The sequence below is a fragment of the Vicugna pacos genome, chromosome 4 (assembly GCF_048564905.1).
Source record: "Vicugna pacos chromosome 4, VicPac4, whole genome shotgun sequence".
NCBI classification, from domain to species: Eukaryota; Metazoa; Chordata; class Mammalia; order Artiodactyla; family Camelidae; genus Vicugna; species Vicugna pacos.
In genome coordinates, this window is record NC_132990.1 from 36,290,896 (window position 1) to 36,314,241 (window position 23,346).

A 23,346-nucleotide genomic window follows, 5' to 3' on the forward strand; every position below is an offset into this window, starting at 1 on the left:
TCGGCTAGGAGTGCCTGGAGAGTTTGCCTTACTATGCCAGTTGTATGAGGCTCTTAAATAGGCCTTTCCGGGTGCGGACGTGTGTTTGGGATCAGTGGGGTCTGATTTCTGAATTTCTGTTTTTAAGCAGTCAAGCCTCCAGTCTACACTTTCACATTAAACATATCTCATTTGGGGATGTGTTGAAGGATGCACTGTCTGTTGTTCTCTTCTTTTTTTAAAAAAATTTAAATTATTTTATTTATTGTTCAAATTGAAGTATAGTTGATTCACAATGTGTTAGTTTCTGGTGTACAGCATGGTGATTCAGTTATACTATAGTCTTTTTCATTATAGGTCACTACAAGATATTGAATTATATAGTTCCCTGAGCTATACAGTAGGACCTTGCTGTTTATTTAATATATAGTAGTTTGTATCTGCTAATCCTAAACTCCTGATTTATCCCTCTTTCCACCTTTCCCCTGTGGTAATCATAATTTTGTTTTCTATGTGTATTAGTCTATTTCTGTTTTGTAAATAAGTTCACTTGTATCTTTTTTCAGATTCCACATATAAGTGATCTCCTATTTGTCTTTCTCTGTCTGACTTCATTTAGTATGATAATCTCTAGGTCCATTCATGTTGCACAAATGGCATTATTTTATTCTTTTTATGGCTGAGTAGTATTCCATTGTGTGTGTTTGTGTGTGTGTATTACATCCTCTTTATCTAGTCATCTGTTGATGGACACTTAGGTTGCTTCCATGTCTTGGCTGTTGTAGATAGTGTTGTTATGAACATTGGGGTGCATGTGTTTTCTCCAGATACATGCCCAGGAGTGGGATTGTTGGATTATATGGTAACTTTATTTTTAGCTTTTAAAGGAATCTCCATTCTGTTTTCCATAGTGGCTGCACCAAATTACATTCCTACACAGTGCAGGAGGGTTCCCTTTTCTCCACATCCTCTCTAACATTTGTCGTTTGCGGGCTTTTTAATGATGCCTGTTCTGACCATTGTTTTCTTGAGTCTTGTCATTTATACTGCACCCTCCCTCTTGGGATCTCAAAGTGCTTTTTAAATATTTCACTCAGTGTTCTCCATGCATACATGTTGTTTGTAACTAGTGAAGGAATATGCTTTATGTGTATAAAATGCCTGAATCCTTCTCGGTCTACTAGCTTATACAATGTGCCATTAAAACCTACAGTGAACAGCCAAGGGTTCCTTGGCTTTTTGAGGCAGGATAGAAGAATTTGATCATTTGGACCAGCATGTACTTCAGATAGATTCAGAGTCCTGACCAAATGAAAGAAAAGTACAAGGGTGGAAGTGTTTTAAATAGTGATGTAACTTATACTTGCTTATATCCAGGAAACCAGATTGTGTACTAAGTAACATACAAAGTAATAAATAGTAATTTTAAAAAATTACAATTCTAGGAGGACATTAACACTGTGTTTGAGTTAACTGTGGATGTCATGATTTGTGATGTACAAAGCACTTTCCTACATATTTTCATTCGATACCCTTTTGTCTTTATTGGTTCCTATCTTAGGTCAGAGATTGGATGGGAAAACTTAGTCCATAGCTTCTAACAAAATGGCTAAGGCCCTTTATAGATAAGAGCTCTATATTTGTAGAGCGTTCCTAATAGGAACTGGCTGCTTCTAAATAGGACTCTGTCCTATTTCTGTGTTATGTTTTGAATGAAATTGTCTCTTCAGATGGTAGATTGGTTGTATATATGCCTTGTGTGTGTGTGTGTGTGTGTGTGTGTGTTGAATGGAGGAACAAAGTCTAGGGTTGAAGGGGGCAAATGCATGAGAGATAAATTTCGCAAGTTTTTATTCTTGCTTTATTTTTCTCTTTCCCTGATACTTGAGGGGAGTTCAGCATATTCTTTGGCTTTAAGAAATGTTGATATTTGAGAGAGGAACGAAAGTGTTTATTCTTCAGAGTTAAAAAAACAAAACAAAACAAAGACCTCAGCAAGTATGCATTCTGTTCCGCTTGGTCTGGTAAGTCCTTTGCCAGCAGGATGAGCTTTCTATCTTCTTGCTGGTGAAACATCCCATCCCCACATCTCCTGATCGACATTCCTCTACTCGCACGCTTCATAAATTAGGAGGGAGGGTGCCATTGTCATACTTGACCATATAAGGGAAAGCAAGGCCCCGCTGTGTTATTTGGTTCTGCCCTCATGTCAGAACTGTATATACACTCGAGGCCTTTTAAGGGAACGTGGTGCGTGCAGGGAAAACATCCCCAGGCAGCCCATCCATTTTCTTCGCTACTGCAGGGTTGGTGCCTGCAAGCTCTGTGTCACTTAGAGCCATAAATCACAGAGGGTTGCTGGCGCCGAGCTCCAGGGAGGAAACCTCGGAGAACCATGCTCGCTGCCTAGGGCTGTCGGCCTCTTAGTTTTCACTAAAAGCCTATCTCGCAACTTGGTCTTCTGACTTGTTAGTGAGAACTCCACAACTTACACATCGTGACATTCATTTGGACAACCCTCCCCTCCCCATTATGAATAATTATGACGCTGCAGCAAGATGACCACGGCCTCCTTAAGATTTCAGATGGGTCTTGTCTGCACTACAGCATTTGTCTCTGTACAGCGTGAAGTCTCGAGTTCAGAGAGGCTGGCCGTGAACCACAGAGCCTCCTCTCCCTAGTTCTGAGACCTTGGGCACAGTTACACAACCTTTCTGAGGCCCAACGTCCTTATCTAACACTGGAGAAGATAAATGCTGCAAAATCCATTATGCAGTGTTTAGCACAGTGCCTGGTGCATAGGAAATGTTTGGTACATGTTAGCTCTTATTATTATTACAGTTGCTGCCAGAAGAGCTATATTGTTCTGCTCTTTGCAGCAAGAATTTCCTATAGTTCCCACTGCTCTGATCCAGCACTCTTTTTACAGACAGATTTTCTTTAGAGGCAGAACACATCCAGACATATTCTTAGCGACCCTGAGGAATGTCTTGGCAGAGTTCATTGTACAGAGAATAGGTCCTGGAATCAGGCAGGTCAGGGCCTGAATCCCCGCCCCACCACTTATCAGTTACGGCACTGGACAAACGACTTAATCTCTTATACCTCTTTTTTGTGGTCTGTAGTCTGGTGATAATGGTTGTCTGAATCCAGGCATTTTGGTTGCCAAGGGCAGAAATGAATCAAGTATAGAGCCAGGACAAAGACAGGGCTTATTGCAAACCTATAGCAATTTCAAGGAAGTAAAGTGTTCCGAGGACTCTTAGGTGTAGACACGGCTGCTCTCTGAGGTCTACTTGGTGGAAATCCAGTTCAGCCCTGGTCCGATCGGCTCAGATCACCTGCCACAGGGCCTGTGGTCTGGAGCACTTTCTCTGGAAGAGGCGACAATAGTGCATGAGGAGGATGGTAATAATGCCTGCCTCGTGGGATTGCTGGGAGGAGTCAACGCATGAACGCACAGAAGCACCCAGCACAGTGCCTGGTGCTAGGTAAATGCTCACTAGGTGTTCGCTCTATCCCACTGCATCCCTACTCCCTTCCCAGGCAGTAGACCCTCTGTTCCTAGAGCTATTGCACCAAAGACAGGGGGAGGAAAGAGAGCACTGATGCCAATTCTGGGTGAGAATTCAAAGGGGAAGGAGGAGACAGCTCAGTGTGGGAAGAGGTAAGAGCAAGAGGAGCCTTGAAGGGCGGGGGCGCTTCCACTTGTAGGTGCATAGATTGTCTCTTCTGGTTGCAGCTAATTCTACACTCACTCCCTTCTGTGAATTTCACCCGCTTGAGCTACATTTCCTAGGAAACAAAGTCCTGCAGGATAGGTCAGGATGACAGAAACAGGACACTGTATATCCTTCAAATGCCCACCACTCTGTCTGGATGGGTCCAGCATCAGCCACGCTGCCAGGGCAACCAGGTAGCTGAATCATCCCGGCCAAGATGGGCTGCAGGAAACACTCAGGGAAGCCTGCACGTGACTTCACTTGAGGCCCCTGCACCTTTAGTGCAGAGCCCTGGTCTCACCCAGAGCCTTCTGTCCGATACCCCAGAGCCACGTGCTAGTTTTGTTAACAAATGTGCTCTGGTTGGGATCTCCCTTCTCTTGGTTAGATCAGAGGTTCTCAAACTGCTTTTCTGGTCACAGGCATAGCCCACTCCCATTAGGAGCCCCGTTACTCCCTGCAGTGATTCTCAAGGCTGCTGGGGCTTTGCGTATTAGAAGCTCCCCACCTCTGAGTTTCTGGTAGTCTTTCTTGCCCAGAGGCCATTTTTCAATCAATAAATATCCCTCAAGCACCCGTTCAATACCTGGCCCTGTGCTAGGAGTTGGCCTTCAGAGAAAGACACAGCCCTTGTCCTCCTGGAGCTGCTGGTGGAGATGGACCAGGACCCCGATGTACTGCCCGGGGCTATGGGAGAGCGGAAGAGACTCCTGTGGTGGGGTGATCTCATCACCCTAATGGAACTTCTGAGGTTCTGGAGCGTCTTCCCAGAAGAGTCAGCTAGCTAAAGTGAGGGCAGGTGTATCCCCAAGACCTGGAGGGCAGAAAGAAGGCTTATCTGGAAATTGCAAGCCTTTGGAGTCCCTGGAAGGTAAAACTGGAGAGTATTCCTTTGAGGGAGGACAGACTCCCTGGATGTCAGGCTCAGCTGTAAGTGCCCTGGGGCCCCCAAGAGCATAGCCCTTTCAATTCACACCCAGCGCCTTCCCAGGAAACGCTCTGTGCGGGTCCACAGGGCTGGTGTGGAGAAGGGTGGTGGCAGGCCCTGATCCCACACAGCCAGCTCAGCTTCAGACATGCTGGCAGCCCCCATTTCCTTCCAGGCTATCACCAGTGGGTGAGTTGCTTTCCTTGGAAGCCTTCAAAAGACCTGCTTTCCCCAACCAGGGGGCAGATTTCCTCCTGTTAAATTGTGCTGCATTTCTGGGATGTTTACTGTGTCACATCCACCCCCGTCTCCTGCTGTGAGGACACTGAGACTCACAGAAATACAGCGACTTACCAGCAGAAGTCAGTCAAAGGTGGAGCCAGGATTTGAACCCCAGTTGGTCCACCCAAGAAGCCCAAGCTTGTTCCTCCTTCCTGCACAGCCTCCCTAGAGCACTGCGTGAGAAATGAGTGGGGAAGTAAAACCAGCCCCTCTTAGTAGCAGGTGTTGTTATTCCAGTTTCTTAAAGGCAAACCCCAAGTAAGAGAGGATAAGAGACAATTCAAAGTATAAGAGCTGTTCCTTGAACCAGGTTTCAAGCCAGATTTCAAAGCCAGTGCGATACTTTCAGGTTTGGGGGCTGGTTCTGTTGCTCACATTTGCCGAGAGTACGGTGGTGAGGCAAGAGCTGAGCCTCACGCTGCCTGGGCTTGCCATCGTCCATGTCCTCCCAAGACAGACTCACATCTGTGCTAACCCTGATGGTTAGTGTCAGCCTGAGTCTGGACTCCCAGTCAGATAACATCCTCTGAGGACTTCTTAGACATTATGCAATATGCGAATCAAAATTGGGTTATTAATATTTTGAACACATATGTATACACACACACTGTTGCACTGGGTAATTGATCACTATCATTTGCATATAGTTTATCTTAACTCAAGAGTTTTTTACAAACCCTTCTAGAAATAAGAAACTACTGGTTTCCTCATTTATGGAGAGTATAAGCAGACTTTTATTTGTATTACACTGAAGTATGTTGTGACAATTGTGCTCCCAAGTGTATTTTATATAATCTTTGAGTTTTCAGTACGTTAACAATTGACTGACAGCATTATTTTTCTCATGAAGAAAATAATCTGCTTATTGCATTAAAACCAGAGAAAACAATCTGCCTGCCTAAAATAGATACATATATGTATCAGAAATTGAAAGTGAAAAATATGAAAATACTTCAGTGTGAAAAAAGCAATACTGTTGAACATTTTAAAACTTTACAGTAGATATTCTTGATGTTTATGATTTAGCACTTAAAAGTTATTTCTAGTTTTGACTTGGTAATGGTACTGTTGTCTTCTTCAGTATATTGCCATAAAATTCATCTTTTTACATTTAAATTTATTTTATAAATCAATGTGCCACATTTAATAGATGAAATTATCTATATTTTCCCCCAAATATTTAGGAAAACAAACATTAAATAAGAATTTGTAAATTATTAAAATATTATGTACTTCAGGAGCACATGTGAGTTGCTACTGGAATCTGTGCCTCCCAAATTGCATTTCTTAAGATCCCAGATAAACTCTTTTCTTATTTACAAAAGAAAAATATACCATATGCTTCATACATGTCTATAACTTATGTTTTAGAAAGTGTGGATGATTCTGAAACAAAATGGTTGATTATGTGCTAAGACCAATTTGCATTTGGAAGTTTAATTTTTAAATGATAATTTTTTTCTAGGACTTTTTGTAGAAAATGCTATCTATCGATCATCTATGCATCTGTCGATACATACAATTAATATTCTGATACTGATTAATCCTTCAATTAATATTCTGATAAACATCACCATAATTTATAAATTTTTCTCCAGACATTGTGTGAATGAAAAAAAAAAAAAAGAAAAGAAACACTACTGGTTATAAGCATAGACTCCTGGGCCCTAACCAGGACCTACTAATTCAAGATAGTCTAGTGGAGGGGCCTAGGAATTTGCATAGTTAATAAGTACCCCCAGATGATTGTTATTATCAAGAAAGTGTGGGAAGCACTGGCCTCATCTGTGAAGCTGAGTAATCAAGCACCTCCATCTAGACAATAGAAGAGGGAAACCCATCCAAGCTAGTGTGCCACGTTAAGCCCTTAAAAGCACTATCTGTACCCCACAGATGTCATCTTACTGTAGGTTTATGAAAGTTTACATCATATTAAGTCATTTTGCTACTTTTGTTTGAGTTAAATATGCATGTCTGGTTTCATGAGGGGAGAAAACTCAACTGTCATATTTCATCCAGCTAGAAAATCTGTTACAAGTGAATGATCGTATCTTTTTCTGACCCTTGGAACGTTGCCTTGAGATTTTCAAAGAAACTCAGTCAGTAGCCAGTACCCGGTTAGTGTGCCGAGATTGCATGCGTCCATATCTGGCTTTCCAGATGGGGCATAATTAACAGCTTTGGATATTGGCAGAGAAAGTGGGAGCTGGCTGAGAGAATTCTGGGATGGGGTGTTCAGAAATAAATTCCTGGGACCTGCTAAAAATAAGTATGGTATATGCAGAATATTGTGGGGATACAGTGGAGGAGAAGATGAAGCATTCTCCCTGAAACCCTATTATGCAAGGAACGACCTATGGTTCTGACAAGAGTTACACCACCTTCCCTTGTCCCTAACACACACACACACACACACACATACACACAATATACATGCATGCACACATATACATACATACACGCACACATATACATACATACACCTGCCCGCCCACACACATATGCTCACACACACACAAGCACACACAAACACACATGCGCACATGCACCCGGGTCATGCTGTCTCTCACTGCCACCCTCAGCCCCTTGCCTAGGGTCTTTGATATTCATGGACTTAAAAGTAGAGATCTGAAAACAGTTACAGATGGCCTTTGAGCAGCTTGGGTTTGAACTGCTCGGGTCCACTTTTACACGGATTTCATTCGCCAAATACTGACCACAGTACTACATGATCCGAGATTGGTTGAATCTGCGGATACAGAGCACTGACTATAAGGTTATACTTGGATTTTCAGCTGCGCAGGTGCTGGGTGCCCCTCACCCCTGCATTGTTCAAGAGTCAACTGTAGTAGCTCCAAGATGAAGGAAACTGCAACATCAGTGTGATGAAATGCCTAGTTTAATGTGTACAAATGTAACATACTGTCACTTTATTATTAAGTTTAGTATCCAAGAAATCATAACACTGGAAGATAATTTGTAAGACATATTTTCTCATTTTGAAAGAATTCCCAAGTGTGCATGATAGGTGAGAAATCTTGTCAGTAGTTAATTAAATGAGTGACTGGTAGCCTCATTTCCAAAACCAAATTATAAAAATCCTTTCAAGATTCTTTCAAAGCAGAAAGATGATTTTATGTGAGATGTGGATGTATTTTAATATGTTTGGTATGATATGGGTTGAGGCCTCTCACATATGCACACTCATAGTGTTCACCACTTCCGAATGCTACTGGACAGGGCATGTGGGTGAAGAAAAGTAAAATGTGCTGTTCAGAGCTGTGTCTTCAACAGTTAAAAGACTGTGAAAGGCTTTAGGGTCTACCCTCAGTCAGATGACTGTTGGGGGGGATGTGATCCACCAGCTGATACACAAGGAATATGTTTAAGGGCCTTGAGAGCAGTCACGTCACCTCTGGCTACATTCAGGTGAAGCTGATAGGGAGTGGTGGCATCCAGTTGCACAGGTTATGCACTGTATAAGGGTACCACGTTCCAAGAGGCACTGTTCACACTGAGGACACTTATACTTAAACGTTTATTGTGACAGTGTTACAGCAGATGGCATTGAAGTGCTCTCTTGTAAGGAAGGCAGTCTGCTACAACACTGTATAGGAGATGTTTGGTCTCAAAGAGGATGCAGTACCTTTAGCACAAAGACACTGCTAGGGCTGCAGCCCTGGGCTGACACAGGGTGGTGCTTCTGCTGCTCCACTCATCTTTATCATCCCTTCAAGGGAGATGTTGACCTTAAGAGAATTGCTCCTCTCACACAAAACTGTGCCCCTGCAGTGGTTCACAATGCCTAGAAGCCATCATGTCCTCTCCCGACCCTGCCCCTCCTCTGTGCGCCCCCTGTTAGGCCCCGCGTTGGCCCAAAACATGGAATGGATCCACACAGAGAAACGTTTCCACGCGTCAGTCTCTGAGAAGCGGGACAGAGCAGCCGAGTGGCATTCTGATTCCCCGTGGAGGCTCTGCTTCTTCAATTAATTTCAGGAACTGTGTGTTCTTGCCAACCTATTTTGGTCCCCATCCCCCAGAGATGACGAGTCCATCCTACTGCACAGGTCAGTCTGAAAGCAAACAGCTGCTTTTCCCATCTCCTTCCTTTTCCCCTCCCACCTCCCTAGGGACTGAACCCCAGGATCAGACTTAGAGAGTGAAGAACCCTGCTGACAACCACCCGCCCTGGTCCTTCCCCTGGGCTGCCTCTCTCTGCTGAGCTCAGAGCTTCCTGCTGCCCAGGACCTGGAGGAGGGGTACCTGCTTCCCTGGGAGGCCCTTCCAGTTTGTCTCTCAAAACCTCTTTGGGAAAGGCATCTTCCTGAGAATCCTTGATGTGACTTGAGATTATTTGACACATTCCTTCTCCCTTGCTCTTCAAAAGTGTTCAGTGGGAGTAACGTCCTTTGAAGCACACCCCTGCCGTAGTCATATGAAGAATATTTTTCTTGGTTTATCTTAACCAGTGTTTGTGCTGCATGAAACATCAGCCCCACGAGGTGCTATTTGTAAACACGAGAAATACGCCCCTACCATCTCTTTATAAAGTTTTACAGTGAAATGAGCATTTAGTTCTGAGAACTCCCACAAAGATAAAGAGAGACTAGTTTTACCATAATCTCCTATCTTTTCACAATAAACTTAACAGTGCTGGACTTGGTACACTTACACTTATTTAGAAGGAAAGTTGTCAGTCTTTTCAGTCAACTCTTTTGTATGTAATTCCATTTGGAAGTTTGTTCACCGTAACTTAATTTTATCCTGAGCTTTCAGTAGTCTCTGGTATTCGAGGGACTTAGTTTTGGAATCTGAATGACGTTTTATACCCATGTAGGAGAAGTCTGTGCTCTGATAGAACCCACGATGCTTGCATGGAATTAACAAATGTCAGTAAGTACTTGCTTTGTGCCAGTCAGAGCCCTTGCCCTCTAGGGACTCATAGATTAGAGGGAGTCGCCTGTCCCAACATCTAAGGCAATTCTCTAGGCTGAGTATGTAACTGGTGGGGTTTACAGTGGCAGCACAAAGAAGGGACTGGACAGACTAACCTGGGTCATCAGAAGTAGCCTGAGTCTAGGGGGTTGCGTGAAGAGAGTGCTGGGTATCTTCCATTTCCCCCAAGACCTCCTCTCCATGCTTTCCCTAAGCTCTGGCCCACGGGCTGACCTCTATAGACTGTAGCATCTTCCTCCCAGATTTCACTTGGGTTTGGACAATTGGGAGCCCTGCAGATATCAGACAGTTGATGGAGAATGTGGCCAGGAATTTATTTCTCTCCCTATTGGGTTTCTATGGTCTGGCAGCGTGCCTCTTCTGAAGGTCATGGCTCCTGCCAGGCAGCCCTCTCTGCCCAGCTCTGTCTCTTGTTCCAGGAATGAGCCTGGGGGTAGGGTAATGCTAGCCCTGATGTTACTTGCCCTAGGGGGCTGCACTGCCCGTTGTGCACCCCTTCTCCACTGCTCACACCTGTGTAAACAGTTCCTATATTAAACTCTCCTCAAATTACTCAATTTGAGTCAGTCGTCTATTCCTGTTGGGATTGTCACTGATATAAAGAATATTCCCATCTGTGTGAACTGTGTGTGCCAGGATCTGAAGCTGCATGGTACTTTAAGAAGGCTCTTTTTAAGAGTAGTTTGCTTGGACAGGAGGATGGGGGAAATGCAGGAAGTGGCAGCTGCCAAGGGAACGATGCTAATAGCTGTTGCTGCTCTCCATGCACTGCTCTGGGTGTTTGGGGCTTCCCCCAAATCACCCTGTTTAGACCTCCCTGAATAAGGAGATTCATTGTTACTTCATTTCACAGCTGAAAGAACTGGGCTTCTTTAGTTTAAGTAACTTGGTCAAAGTCATCCAGCCAAGAAGGGATGGAGCTGGATGGTGACTCGGGCAATCAGCATCCATATTCCATCCTCTCATCCGTGCCGAGGTTGCACTGTATTCCACTGCTGTGCATCTTTGCCTGCCCTTCCGGTCCACTCAGCTTTACCTTGTGCTGTCGACATCATTTCCCAGAAAAGGACATCAACTTTTTCAATACTTCCTTTCATCATTACTATGTCTCATTATACCAAAACTTTCCAAAAAGATAATATTAGCACAGAATTAATGTGGCATGAGCTTTCTTTACATTTATTGGCAAAGTTAAACCCAATCCTGAGAAAGGCTGAAAATCCTGGAAGGGTAAGTGCAGTCTTGAGTATGTGGTACCTTTTGGGTGGAGTGGCTGCTTCTGTGACGTTTCATACATACTCGATTTCTCAGAGCCCATTTAGAGACGGCTACCTGATGACTTGACTCGGAACTTGTTTCCCATGAAACAGCCACCAGGGTCATACATTAGGCCACGGATCTTTGGGAAAACTAATAATGCCATAGCATCTCAATGTTGACCTCTGCTCACAGTATTACCCACAGAATCTTGATGCATCATTACACGAATACTCCTTTTCTCCGGGCTTTGTTCTTTGTTTAAAACGAGTATCCACTTACTGTATATTTACTTAATGTCCCATGCCCAGATGTCCCCTCTCTCCTGTTTTATGACATAGGATCAGTGAGATTTCTTTAATACCATCCAGGAAGAGATTCTAATTGAATCCAGAAGAGAACACAAAGGAAAGGGTTTAAGAAAGAAGAGAAGCTTTGTTTAGCGAGATATGTTATCTCCCGGGTTAGAGCTGTCACATCACTTCTTATGTATTGCTCTTTGTCTGTTGGAGTAAATGAATTGATTCTAAATCTTCCAAGGGTATTATATAGGATATTTTAAAACCTTCAATAAGATGTCTACATACCCCCAAATTCAAAGCAAAACAAAAAAGACGAGATGATTCACCTTTTGTTCTTCAGGGAGCAGTCTTGTGGGAATCTAAAGGACAGCTGACAATCTTGTCTTTGTCTCTCCACTGAACTGGAACACTTGCAGCTTAAAATTTGCCAGCCCTAGTCCCTCAACAGTTTTTCTTCTTTGAAAATAATTAGAACCAGGAACAGTTCACATCAAAGTGCTCAAGCATCAAGATAGTAAACACAAGACACTTATTAATTCCCAGACACAGAGTTCCAGATTATTTACTAGCTTAAAACAGTAAACCTGTGATTGTTTCAATTTTACGTATTTTTACTCTTGGATCTTTGGTCATATTTTTTCTTTTAAGTAAAGTCATGATCCTTAGAAATATGCCTGCCTTATGTCTCCTAACGAAAGTTAAAATCTAATTGGGGAGGGTCCTATTTTCCCCCAAACGCTTCCCTGACATGAAAGTGCAGAGGCTCTTAGGTAAAACAGCAAAGGCCCCTGGGTTTGGGGTCCACCTTTGTTTGTTTTACAATTTGCCCAAATCTAGAATTTTATAGAGAGTATGGGACATGCAGTTATATATTGCTTTTCCTTGTAAATATTCTTTACATATGTCCATTTCCCTTTGGATTAAGTGAAAGATTCAATACCAGAAACAGTTTTAACTCTGCAGGACATTTTGCAGTGGTTAGTGCACTTTCTTTTCTTTATATATCATTTCCTTTGATGGATATATATATATATAGTTGAAAAACTTTGGTGGTCATCTTATTATGACAGCCTCATGTTTTATATTTATTTTACCTGGAGGTCTGAGTTGCTCCATCCAAAAGATGAGTTGGAGAGTGGCATTCGAGATTGGTATTGCAAAACAAGGCCTGGCTAGCCTCTGCCTAATTCTTATTTGTGAGCTGAGTAGGCTGCCTTAGAAATGCTTTTGAAGTACAAACTCCCATAAGCCATTTACCTCAGAGCAGCTGCAGCCAGCAGTGCCAGACATCAAAGAAGGGATCTGGGAGTGATGTGACAATACTGAAGGACTTGTTTGTGGGCAGTTTTGGTACGTGGCTACTAGACATTAACCAGCGTATTCAGAATGCTACCAAACTCCATCTTCAGTAGTTTGTTTCCTGGAATGATGTAAACATGGCTAATTCAAACGTGTTCTCAGTCATAAATATTACAGAGAGCTTTTACTTTTAAATAAATGTTTAATTGAAGCATACTGTATATTTTTAAAATGTACAACTCATATGTACCTCAAAGGCTTGTAACAAAGTGAACACACCCATGTAACTATCATTGTAGATCAAGAAACAGAACAGCCTTCCTGACGCTCCCTTGATCCTCATCCTAATCACTACCTGGCCTCACCCCAGGAAAAAAAGTATAACCTCTATCCTGATTTCTGTCACCAATGACTAGCTTTTTTGGTTACTTTCCCCTCAGCTTTGCTGAGGTATAATTGACAAATAAAACCATAACATATAAGTATACAATGTGATGATTTGATACATACATTCTGTAAAGATTTTCACAATAAAGTTAATTAATACTTTCATCACATAGTTACTTATTTTTGGTACAAAAAAATTCTACTCTCAGCAAATTTTAAGTATACAATACATATTAATAACTATAGTCATCATGCTGTACATTAGGTCTTCAGAACTTATGTATCTTACAAATGGAAATTTGTAACCTTTGACCAATATCCTCCCATTTCTTTCATCCCCCAGTTCCTGGCAACCATCAATCTAGTCTTCATTTCTATGAATTCAGCTTTTTTTTTTTTTAGAATCCATATATATAAGTGATACCATGCAGTATTTGTTTTTCTCTGTCTGGCTTATTTCACTTAGCAGAATGCCCTCCATGTTTCATCCATGTTGTTGCAAATGGCAAGGTTTCCTTCTTTTTTATGGTGAAATAATGTTCATTGTGTTTATTTGCTGCATCTTTTTTATCCACTTATCTGTCAATGGAAGTGTAGGTCATTTCTATATTTTGGCTGTTATGAATAATGATGGAATGAACACGGAGTGCAGATATCTTTTCAAGATCCTGTTTTCACTTCCTTTGGGTAAATGCCCGGAAGTGAGATTGCTGTATCATATGATAGTTCCTTTTTAATTTTTTGAGGAACTGATATGCTATTTTCTATAACTGTACCAATTTATATTTCCACCAACAATACACAAATGTTCCCTTTTCTCCACATCCATGCTGGCTCTTATCCTTTGTCTTTTTAATAATAGCCATTCTAATAAGTGTAAGGTGATATATCACTGTGGTTTTGATTTGCATTTCTCTGATGATTAGTGATGTTGAGCATCTTTTCATATATCTGTTGGTCATTTGTATGTTTTCTTTAGAGAAATTTATTTTTCTATTTAGATCTTTTGCCCACTTAAAAAAAAATTACATTTCTTTAACAATACATGAGAGTTCCAAATCTTCACCAGCACTTGGCAATACCACTCTTTCTAGCATCTTTTCATATGCTAATTAGTCACTTGACTATCCTCTTTTGTAAAGTGCCTATTCAAGACTTTTGCCCATTTTTTAAAGGTTATCTATCTTTTTTTTTTTTGGTAAGAGTTTCTTACGTAAACTAGATATTAGTATTTTGGGGGATATATGTGATGCAAATGTCTTCTCCTATTCTATGCATGCTAAATACCTATTAACCTAATTATACAATGCTTCATTATTGTATCCAATAATATTCTACTGCACCAAATAGTGATCCAGAGATCCAGATCCTTCCAACTTGTATGTCGACCGTCTTCAACATGTAGCTTCTAGGATTGCTGGGCTTGTCTCCATTATGCTGGCAGGAGGGAAAAGAACATGGAGGATGGGAAGTCTTAATAGCCAGATCTGAAAAAGGGTGTGCGTTGTTTCCACTCAGGTTCCATTAGCTAGAACTCCACCATGTGGCCATAGTGAACCCTGAGGGAGGCTGGCAAGTGTAGTCCAGCCGTGTGTCCAGGAAAAGAGATGCACTTGTTGACCACCCAGGAGGTTTTGCCACAGGCTTCATGATGGCAGGGCATTTAAGATAGGTTTTGAAGCAATGTGAAGTATTTCAAGTGAGATTATAAAGGAAGATTAATCCAGGTAACATGAAAAATAAGAAGGACTCAGAAATAAACAACAAAAAAATGCAAAGGCAGATTTCGAAAATAAGAGATGGTTCAGTTTTTTAGGAGCATGTGGGAGTAGCATGGAGTGTTGGAAAGACAGATTGAGGCTATTTCCCACCTGAGCCACCTTTTTAGAGGTTTTAAAATCCACCCTGAGGAGCTTCTATCCTTCACAGGGTTATTTGGCTACCCGGACTCACTCCCACTTGCAGGAAAATTGTGGCCCAGTTTCATTTTTTTCCTTTTCCTTCAAATGCTGGTCTTTGCTACAAAGTGAGTTCTGTGTTTGTCTCCAACACATGGTGACGGTAGTCAAGGAGAGGGGTACAGACCCTCAGCGTGAGCAGCTTCATTTTTAGCTTCTGTACCCGAGGGTTTTAGAGACTTCACTGGAGCATCCTGCCAAAAACCAATCCAGAGCATGGTGTGTGCTGAATGCTATGGTTGGGATGGATCCCAGGTTCAGTCAAAGGAGAAGGGAGGGGAATTCCTTTCCGACTCTAGGACACAATCAACTCATGCTCAGGATCCTGGAACTTAATTACCCATACAGTTTATCTTAGCTTGTATAGCTGCAACTGTGGCTCATAGTTAGAGAAGTATCCGGTCCTTTAAACTGCAGCCTCAGCCTTCACCCTGATGACCGCGTGGCAGTGATTAATTGAGAAGGGTGGGAGCTGGGGAAATCCTTTCCCCTCCCTTCAGATCTGCCAACTTGGCTTTGAACCAACAAGAATGTTTTGGCCAGGGAACACCCTTTAGCCTCTCCTTTACCCTCACCTCTGCCCCATGTTGCACATTCTATTTGGTAATCATATACATTCATTGTAGCTAGACTAATTTTGACCCAGGCTTTACTATGTGCTGCCTTCAAAGGCTTTTATATGAATTATTTCTCCTTCCTTGATCTTCTGACCATGAAATTGTTGGCTCTGAAAACTTACCTTGGCTCTAAAATTTGGAGAGGATTTATTTCATTATTCTTACCAGGATTAAGCCTGATTGTATATCTTTCTTATTGAGACTGTTGAGACTGTTGAGAAAAAGAGAAAACAGAACATTTGATGTAACACCCAACCTTCTAAAAGGTGCTTCTTTTCAAAGCAAACTTGGAAGAGACTTAGCACCCAATTTCTCAAGATCCTGATCACACTCATTGTATTTGGGTTTTACGGAAAGAGAAGGGTTCACTTTCCTGTGGCAAGAGTTTCTAGGTATTTTTTCCCTCTAGTAAGCCACAAAACAAACCCCAAAAAATCACTATTACATGGTGTGCTTTGTCTTATGTGTTATTTTTCTTCCACTTCTTCACCAGGATACCCTCACTGGTTCTTCTCCATGGTCGTCTTCTGTACTTATAATCTACAAAGAACTAAACCTTGCTGGTGGCAGGCATTTGGTGTTTTTCTCTTTTTGTTGCTTCCATGTAGGAAAGATGAAACTCTTCAGGCCAGTGTCTGTGGTAGCAGCTCATGCTTTGAGATGATGTATGTCTTGAAGTACTAAAACATTTGGGGAGACAGCTTGGTGTACTAGAATGGAATATGAGCAGAAATTAAGCAGACTTGGGTCCAAATTCTGGCTTTGCTTCTTAGCTCTGTGAGATCTTGAACAAAACTCTTGACCTCTTTGGTCTTCTGAGCCTGAATTTTGATAATAAGGTTAGTTTTAGCTGTTTTTGAATTTTATCTAAATGGAGCAGTGCAGTGTATATTCCTTTATCATTGGTGTCTCTTTCCTGATGTTGTGTCTCTGAGATTCATTCAAGTTGTTGCATGTAGCAGTAGTTTGATCAGAGGAGTTTATGGTATTGCATTATATATTGCAAATCATTTGTCCATTCTACTTTGATGGACATTTAGGTGCTTTCAGTTATTACCAATTGTGATTCTATGATCATTTTTGTAAAGTCTTGTGTACATACTCTTGAGTAATGTCACACACTGGGTTCCCCAGGAAGCAGCCCTGAGAGAGATTTGCTTGGAGGAACTTTACTTCTTTCTGCCATCAAGATCAAAGTTTTCTTCAAGAGCAACACCTATGGCAGAGTAAAGAAGGAGGATCAGACAGAAAGAGAACTTGGACTGCAATGCAGGCACAACAGAGTCTCAGCCAGCCTATGCGGGAGCTCTGTGGCTGGAATGGACCTACAGAGTTGTGCCAAATAAGGGCAAGAAGGCTAGACCTTTATACATCCTTCATTTGCCAGTCATTGGAAGAGGATTGACTGAGGGAAGGGAGCATGATTTTGAATGAGACATCTCTCTTTGGTGGAGAGTGGGGGTCACATCTCTGGGCTGTCAGCCATCAACATTCCTAACAGCTGGTAGAATGACTGTTCCAGTCCTAAAAGTCCTGAAATGTGTGTGTGCGTTTGTGTGTCGCAGGTGAAGCTGAGCAGTGCACCACAGTGTCAACCACATGTTGTTAGTAATTTCTAGAAGTTGAATTGCTGGTTCATAGGCTATATATATAATATATATATATGCATTCATCTCTAGTGGATACTGTCAAACAATGTTCCAAAGTGTTTGAACCCAAATACCACCTTAATTTGGATTCTGAGATCCCCAACTGGGATCTTGTCACAAAGATAAAGGAATATATATAGAAAGGAAACATAAATGTGACAATATTCTATTCATTAGCTTAAGATTTTCTATATTATGGGGAAAGCAAGATTGAGTGCTGTTGGAATAGGTTATTTATCATTCTCTACCTTATGGCTTGACATCTTGAAAACTCCACGTTGTTCAGGATGTTCTAAAAATCTAGTTATGACATTAACAGATCCTAAAGACTTACTTATGTGCTGAGATAAAAAAAAGGAAAGGAGAAATACGAATTAACCATTGACTCGAATTTCATTTTTTAGAGTGGCCAAATCAATGAAGGTTCCAGTGTATGAGACCCCAGCTGGATGGCGATTCTTCTCAAATCTGATGGACTCGGGACGGTGCTCTCTGTGTGGAGAAGAAAGCTTTGGCACTGGTAGGCTTTGTGGGCTTGGTGTTACTAGAGAGGGTGGCTCCAGCACTCTGACCCAGTCTGGAGACCTGTGAGCTCACTGTGAATCAAAAGCTGGAGGGAGAGTTAAAGGCAAAAAAAAAAAAAAAAATCAGAGAACCTAGTGGAATATGTGCTATGACACACTCACCTCTTTCTGCTCATTTCTTCTCCATTTAAAAAATGTCTCTTTTTTCAAAAATTTTCTACTATGGAAATTAAATATATATATGTGTGTGTGTGTGTATGTACATGCACACTATACACGCACACTATTATATATAGTGAGAGAAAGAGAGAGAGAGAGAGAGAAAATGTCATATGAAATTCCTATGTGCTCATAACCTAGTTCCAACCATCATAATCATCAATTCAGCAACTCATGGTCAATCTTACTTTATCTCTACCCTCGTCTACAAGGGAGGCCTCCTCTCTGAGTTTTGTGAACCTAGTGTGAATCTTTAGCTATAGAGCTATTGAAAAAATATGTATTTTTAAAATATATATATATATGTATAACCACAGTACCATTATCACACCTAAAATGTTAAAAAGTTAATTTCTTCTTTCAGTATTTTAAAGATTTCACTCCATTGTTTTCTGGCTTGCGTAGTTTCCAGGCAGTGGGCCCTAACTCTTACTGCTATTGCTCTGTATTTAAATTTCCCCTACCTCCCACCTCTGGCTGCCTTCGTTATTTTCATTTTATCTTTTTTTTTTTTTACAGTTTAATTGAATATGTCTAAGTACATGGATTATTTTTAACCCTGTTTGGGGTTCTTTGGATTCTTTGATCTGTTGTTTGCTGTCTTTCATTAATCTTAGAAAATTGTCAGCCCTTTGCTTTTGACGGTATCTCCATCTCTATTTCCCCATCTCCTCTGGGACTCCAGTTACTCATAGGTTAGATAATTTGTGAGCATATGTTGTCTTAAAGCTCTTACATGCATTATTTCATTTTGTTTACTTTTTTCTTTTTGTGTTTCAGTTTAGATAATCTCTATTGGCATATCACTGATTCTTTCCTGAGCTGTGTCCAGTCTGTTTCTGAGCCTAGGGAAAGATTTTGTCATCTATGATGTGGTTTTTATTTCTAGCATTTCTCTTTGACTCTTTTTTTTTTTTGAGTAAAGGTAGATTTACTTAGAGAGATATGTAACTTTTGGAAGGCAAGAGAAAGGCCACGAGGTGTGGGGATTGGGTGCTTAGGTTACAGTAAAAGTAGATCACACACTCCACAGACAGAGTGTGGGCTGTCTCCGAAGACGAGGGAGTGAGAGAGGCGGCCGACTCTTTTTTTTAAAATAATTTTCATCTCTTCGATGAAATTCCTGATCTGTTTATATCTATTGTTTATCTTTTCTGTTAGATCACTTAACATATTAAACATAGTTATTTCAAACTTTCTGTCCGATTGTTTCAATATCTGGTTCTTTTCTGACTCTGGTTCTCTTGACTGCTCTGTCTCTTGATGAAGCAGTGGTTTACTCTTTCTTGCTTTTTTGTACATCTCATAATTTTTCACTGAATGCTGGACTGCACATATATATATGAACAGTTGAGACTTGGGTAAACAATATTTACACACAGAAACAGGCATACTTCTATCAAGGCATTAGTGTGCAAGGTTAAGTTTAATATAGTCAGGAGTTGAGCTGTGTTTGATTTTACTGTTTCTGTTATAGTATTTATAGTATCACAGTCTTCACATTCTTCCACAAGTAGGATATTTTTACCATGCACGGAAAGTGAGGGTGTCGTGGTGGAGATTTTTCAGTATTTCTGCTTCATTCACAGCTTTCAGCAGTTACCGCATGTTTGTGATACAAAACAGATCTCCATCACCAGGTACTCAACCCTTCTCTAGTGGCAGCAAACCTCTGCTTTGTACGGGTATAGGATTCTGGGCCCCAAGGTTTCCTACCCTTTCTACAAGGGCACAGGGTTTTTACTTCAACCCTATTTCAGTATTTCAGTAGCAGTGGATCTCTGACTGGGTCCTAGACGTGAGAAGGTTTGCAGCTCATTCATCCAGGAGCTTAAAACTTGTTTTCTACGAAAGAAAGGTTTGGGGAACTGGAAGGGTTTCTTCTTTCATGCTTGTCTCCTGGCAGGAGCTGATCATCTGCATGTCAGCACCACCAAGTCTCTGTCTCGTTTTCCAGTCTTTCTTGTAAGTACCCAGTGAAGTCTATGTCAATGAACTGGGAAGTGCACCCCTTATATCTGGAATTCCAAGCAACTTTAAACTAACATGGTGGGCTCTAGGTGGCCTTTAAAATTTTTTAAAACTCTAATGTGACTTCTTATTATTCACCTGTATGGAAGCATCCTTTTTATCCTGTGCTCTGCCAGAAGGTAGATGGTTTTGTGTCCTGTCTTTCTTTGGAGGGGCTTGTGACTCTCAGATCTCTAATCAGTTCAAAAAAAGTTATGACTTTGTAGGTTTCCTGGCATTTTTTATTACTGGGATGATGGGAGTGATATTCTCTTACAGATTTCCACATCCTTTAGAGAAGTGCAGAAGTGGAACTCCATAAGTAATTGCTTAATAATTCCTCCTATTCTCAGCATTCCTCCCCTTAATAGATTTTACAATTAGGGTCCAAAAGATATTAAATCACAACTAGTTGATAGCTCTTAATTCTCTTTTTATCTGCATTTCTTCCCTCTACATTTTCTCTTTCTAATTTATTCACTGAAGAAACTGGGTCCTATGTCCTGTAAAGCTTTTACCAGCTTTGATTTTAATGTTGATGTCCTCATTTTCCTTTCTAATTTGTTTAGTGCTTATATAAAGAGAAGCTATTGATTAATAACGCTTTTTCTCTGGCTTACAACCCACCATAACAGATTCTGTTATTAATTATGGCATTTTCTTTTTTAAAAACTCTACATTTTCTTGGGATTTTTAAGGTATACAGTCATATAATTTATGACTAAAAGATTTTTGTGTTTTCTAATATTTAGACATTTTATTTCATATTTTTATCTTATTGAATTAGCTATAATCTTCAAAATAATATTAAATTACAATTGTGATAGTTCATGAAATACTAAAACTGGGTTTTTTTCCTGTTCTCATATTACTTAGAATCATATTAGAAATGGCCGCTGGAAGGTGTCCTTTCAGAACCAGATGATATATTAATGTTTTTTCTTCTTTATTATGTGAATGTAATGAAGTGTCATGATTGATTTGCTGATAACAAACCATCTTTGAATTCCTAAGAATAAGTCTTATTTGGTCATGCTTAAACAGATTTCAGTAAAAGCACTCTAACTGGTCATAATGACAGCATTTCAGAATTTGTTGGGGTTCCTGAAAGAATTTTTTCCTAGGAAGTATTCTTCTTTTGCCAAAATCAATAAGACCCTGGCAGCATTGCCATTAATGGCATAGAAAGGCTGGCAGGCATCTTTGTCTCCTTGGAAAAAGAGAGGCCATATCGAGCTCTCTCAGGTCCTGCTGTTTGATCTCATGGTGTATGGATGGCAGGTCTGCACAGGACAGTTGAAACTGTTACACTTTTCCACTGCTGAGGTCCTAAAAAATGGATGTTCCGTGTGTCCTTTTTAGTGTTCTGTATGTCTAAACCAGTGACTGTGACTCCAAAAATCAGGGACTATATATTGTTACAATAATTCTGCCTGCTGGTTACTAAAATAGCACAGTTCTAGCAACTGGAATGGAAACTGGTAAGTCCAGGTTACCCCTCTTTCTCTTTGTCTTTATAAACCTTTATTGAGTGCTTACAATATACTACAAGTTTATAGTCTTTAAAATTAAAGGATAAAATATGTATAAACTGTATTGTACCCTTAATAACAAATCTTTGCCGACTTCAACTTAACAAGCATTTATTCAGTACTTAAAAGAGCGCTGCATTGGATGGTATGTAGAATACAAAACACTTAAGACCATGCCCTTAAGAAACTCAAGAGCTTTAGAGTTCATAATTAGAAAGATGCATAAGTGACTTTTCTATGAACCAGAAACTTTAAAGAGCCACAGTAGAGGAATAGGAAAAAATGCTGTGGGAGATGAGAAAAGGAGAAGATGACTTGGGACTGGAGGTTCAAAGCAGACTGGATGGAAGAGATGGAAGCTGGGTAGTTCTTAAAGAATAGGAAGGGTTTGCACACACAGAGATGAAAGGACAGGGCCTTGGATGGAGGGAGCAATGTCAAGAAAGGAACAGAAGTGGGAGAGCAAGGGACATGTGTTACAAGTGGCCAGGTGTTCACCCTGTTTAGAACAGTGTTTCCCAAATATGTTCAATCTCTGTCACAATTACTCAACTCAGTAATTGTAGTACAGCCACAGGCAATACATAAACAAATGAGTGTGATTGTGTACTAATAAATTTACTTATAGAAGTAGGCCTAAGTCCAAATTTGGCCCATGGGTTCATTAACCTCTGACATGCAGAGTATCAAGAAACAGTATTGGAAATACCAGTGGGGAGGGGCTCATTTTTGAAGCCCGTTGCTTGTTTAGCTTTGACTTTGGGACTTGACTCAACTGGAAATAGGAAACCGTGGTCTGCACAGGAGGGAGGTCTGCCTGCAGCCACTTTCCAGCAGCAAGCTTTGCTTTCAGACTGTTGTGCTGATTGCAATGTGTAGGCTGGACCGGAAGGAAGTTTTTCAAGTCTGTCACTGTATACTTGTCTGTCATTTTCCTTTCAAGGAGCAGAAGAGATTTTTCAATGCATAGAGCCCTAACAGTATCGCCTCCTCCAGCATACTTCAGGTTCTAGTGGCATTAGCCTGATTTGACAGATGAAGCTCTTGAGCCCAGGAAGTAGTTAAGTGACTCACCCAGGGCCCCAGAGCCTGGAAAAGGCCTCCACTTGAGTTAAACTACAATTGAACTGAAAAACAGTGCCCTGCGGTGTACGCCGCTTTCCACCGTACTGATCAGTCTTTCCGATGAAAGCAATGACTAATGCCATCTCTCCAGCACTCGACCGTAAATGACTGTTAGAAGGCCTGAGGAGCTGGACCACTCAGTCTTGGAAGGAGAAAAAAAGTGGCTTCATTCTGCTCTTTATTAATGCTGGTTCTTAGACAGGCACTGAGCTGGTTGTGTAAGAATCACCTGGGAAGCTTGCTAAAAATACAGATTTTCTATCCTACCTTTATTTGGAATCCCCAGCAAGGTAGAGCCTAAGAATCTACGTTTTAAATAAGTGTCCTCATGTGATTCTGGTGTGCAGCTAGGAGAAGGAAACAGTGCTCCAGTGAGAACCAGTATTTGTTTTTCATCAGAAAGGGTAGAGTGTGCCTGAGATGCCACTCCAGGTTTGGTTCAGGAAGTCTAGAGACCCAGGAAAGTGAGGCTGATCATTATGTTCAAGACCCTCACCTGCTACTTACGGACAAGCTACTTGGCCTCCCTGACCCCTTACAGTTCCAGCCTGTAAAAGTCTGCTGATTACAGGAGCTCCCAATCCACCTCAGGATATA

At 41.1% G+C, this 23,346-nt stretch overlaps 1 protein-coding gene across 1 annotated transcript in view; it reads left to right on the forward strand.

Annotated features, from left to right (window-relative positions):
* PGM5 (phosphoglucomutase 5) overlaps positions 1 to 23,346 on the forward strand; it is a 159,900-nt gene that overhangs the window by 79,823 nt on the left and 56,731 nt on the right. Inside the window, exon 7 of the mRNA XM_072959516.1 lies at positions 17,744 to 17,859. Coding sequence (XP_072815617.1) covers positions 17,744 to 17,859 — 116 coding nt within the window. The remainder of the gene's footprint in view (positions 1 to 17,743; positions 17,860 to 23,346) is intronic.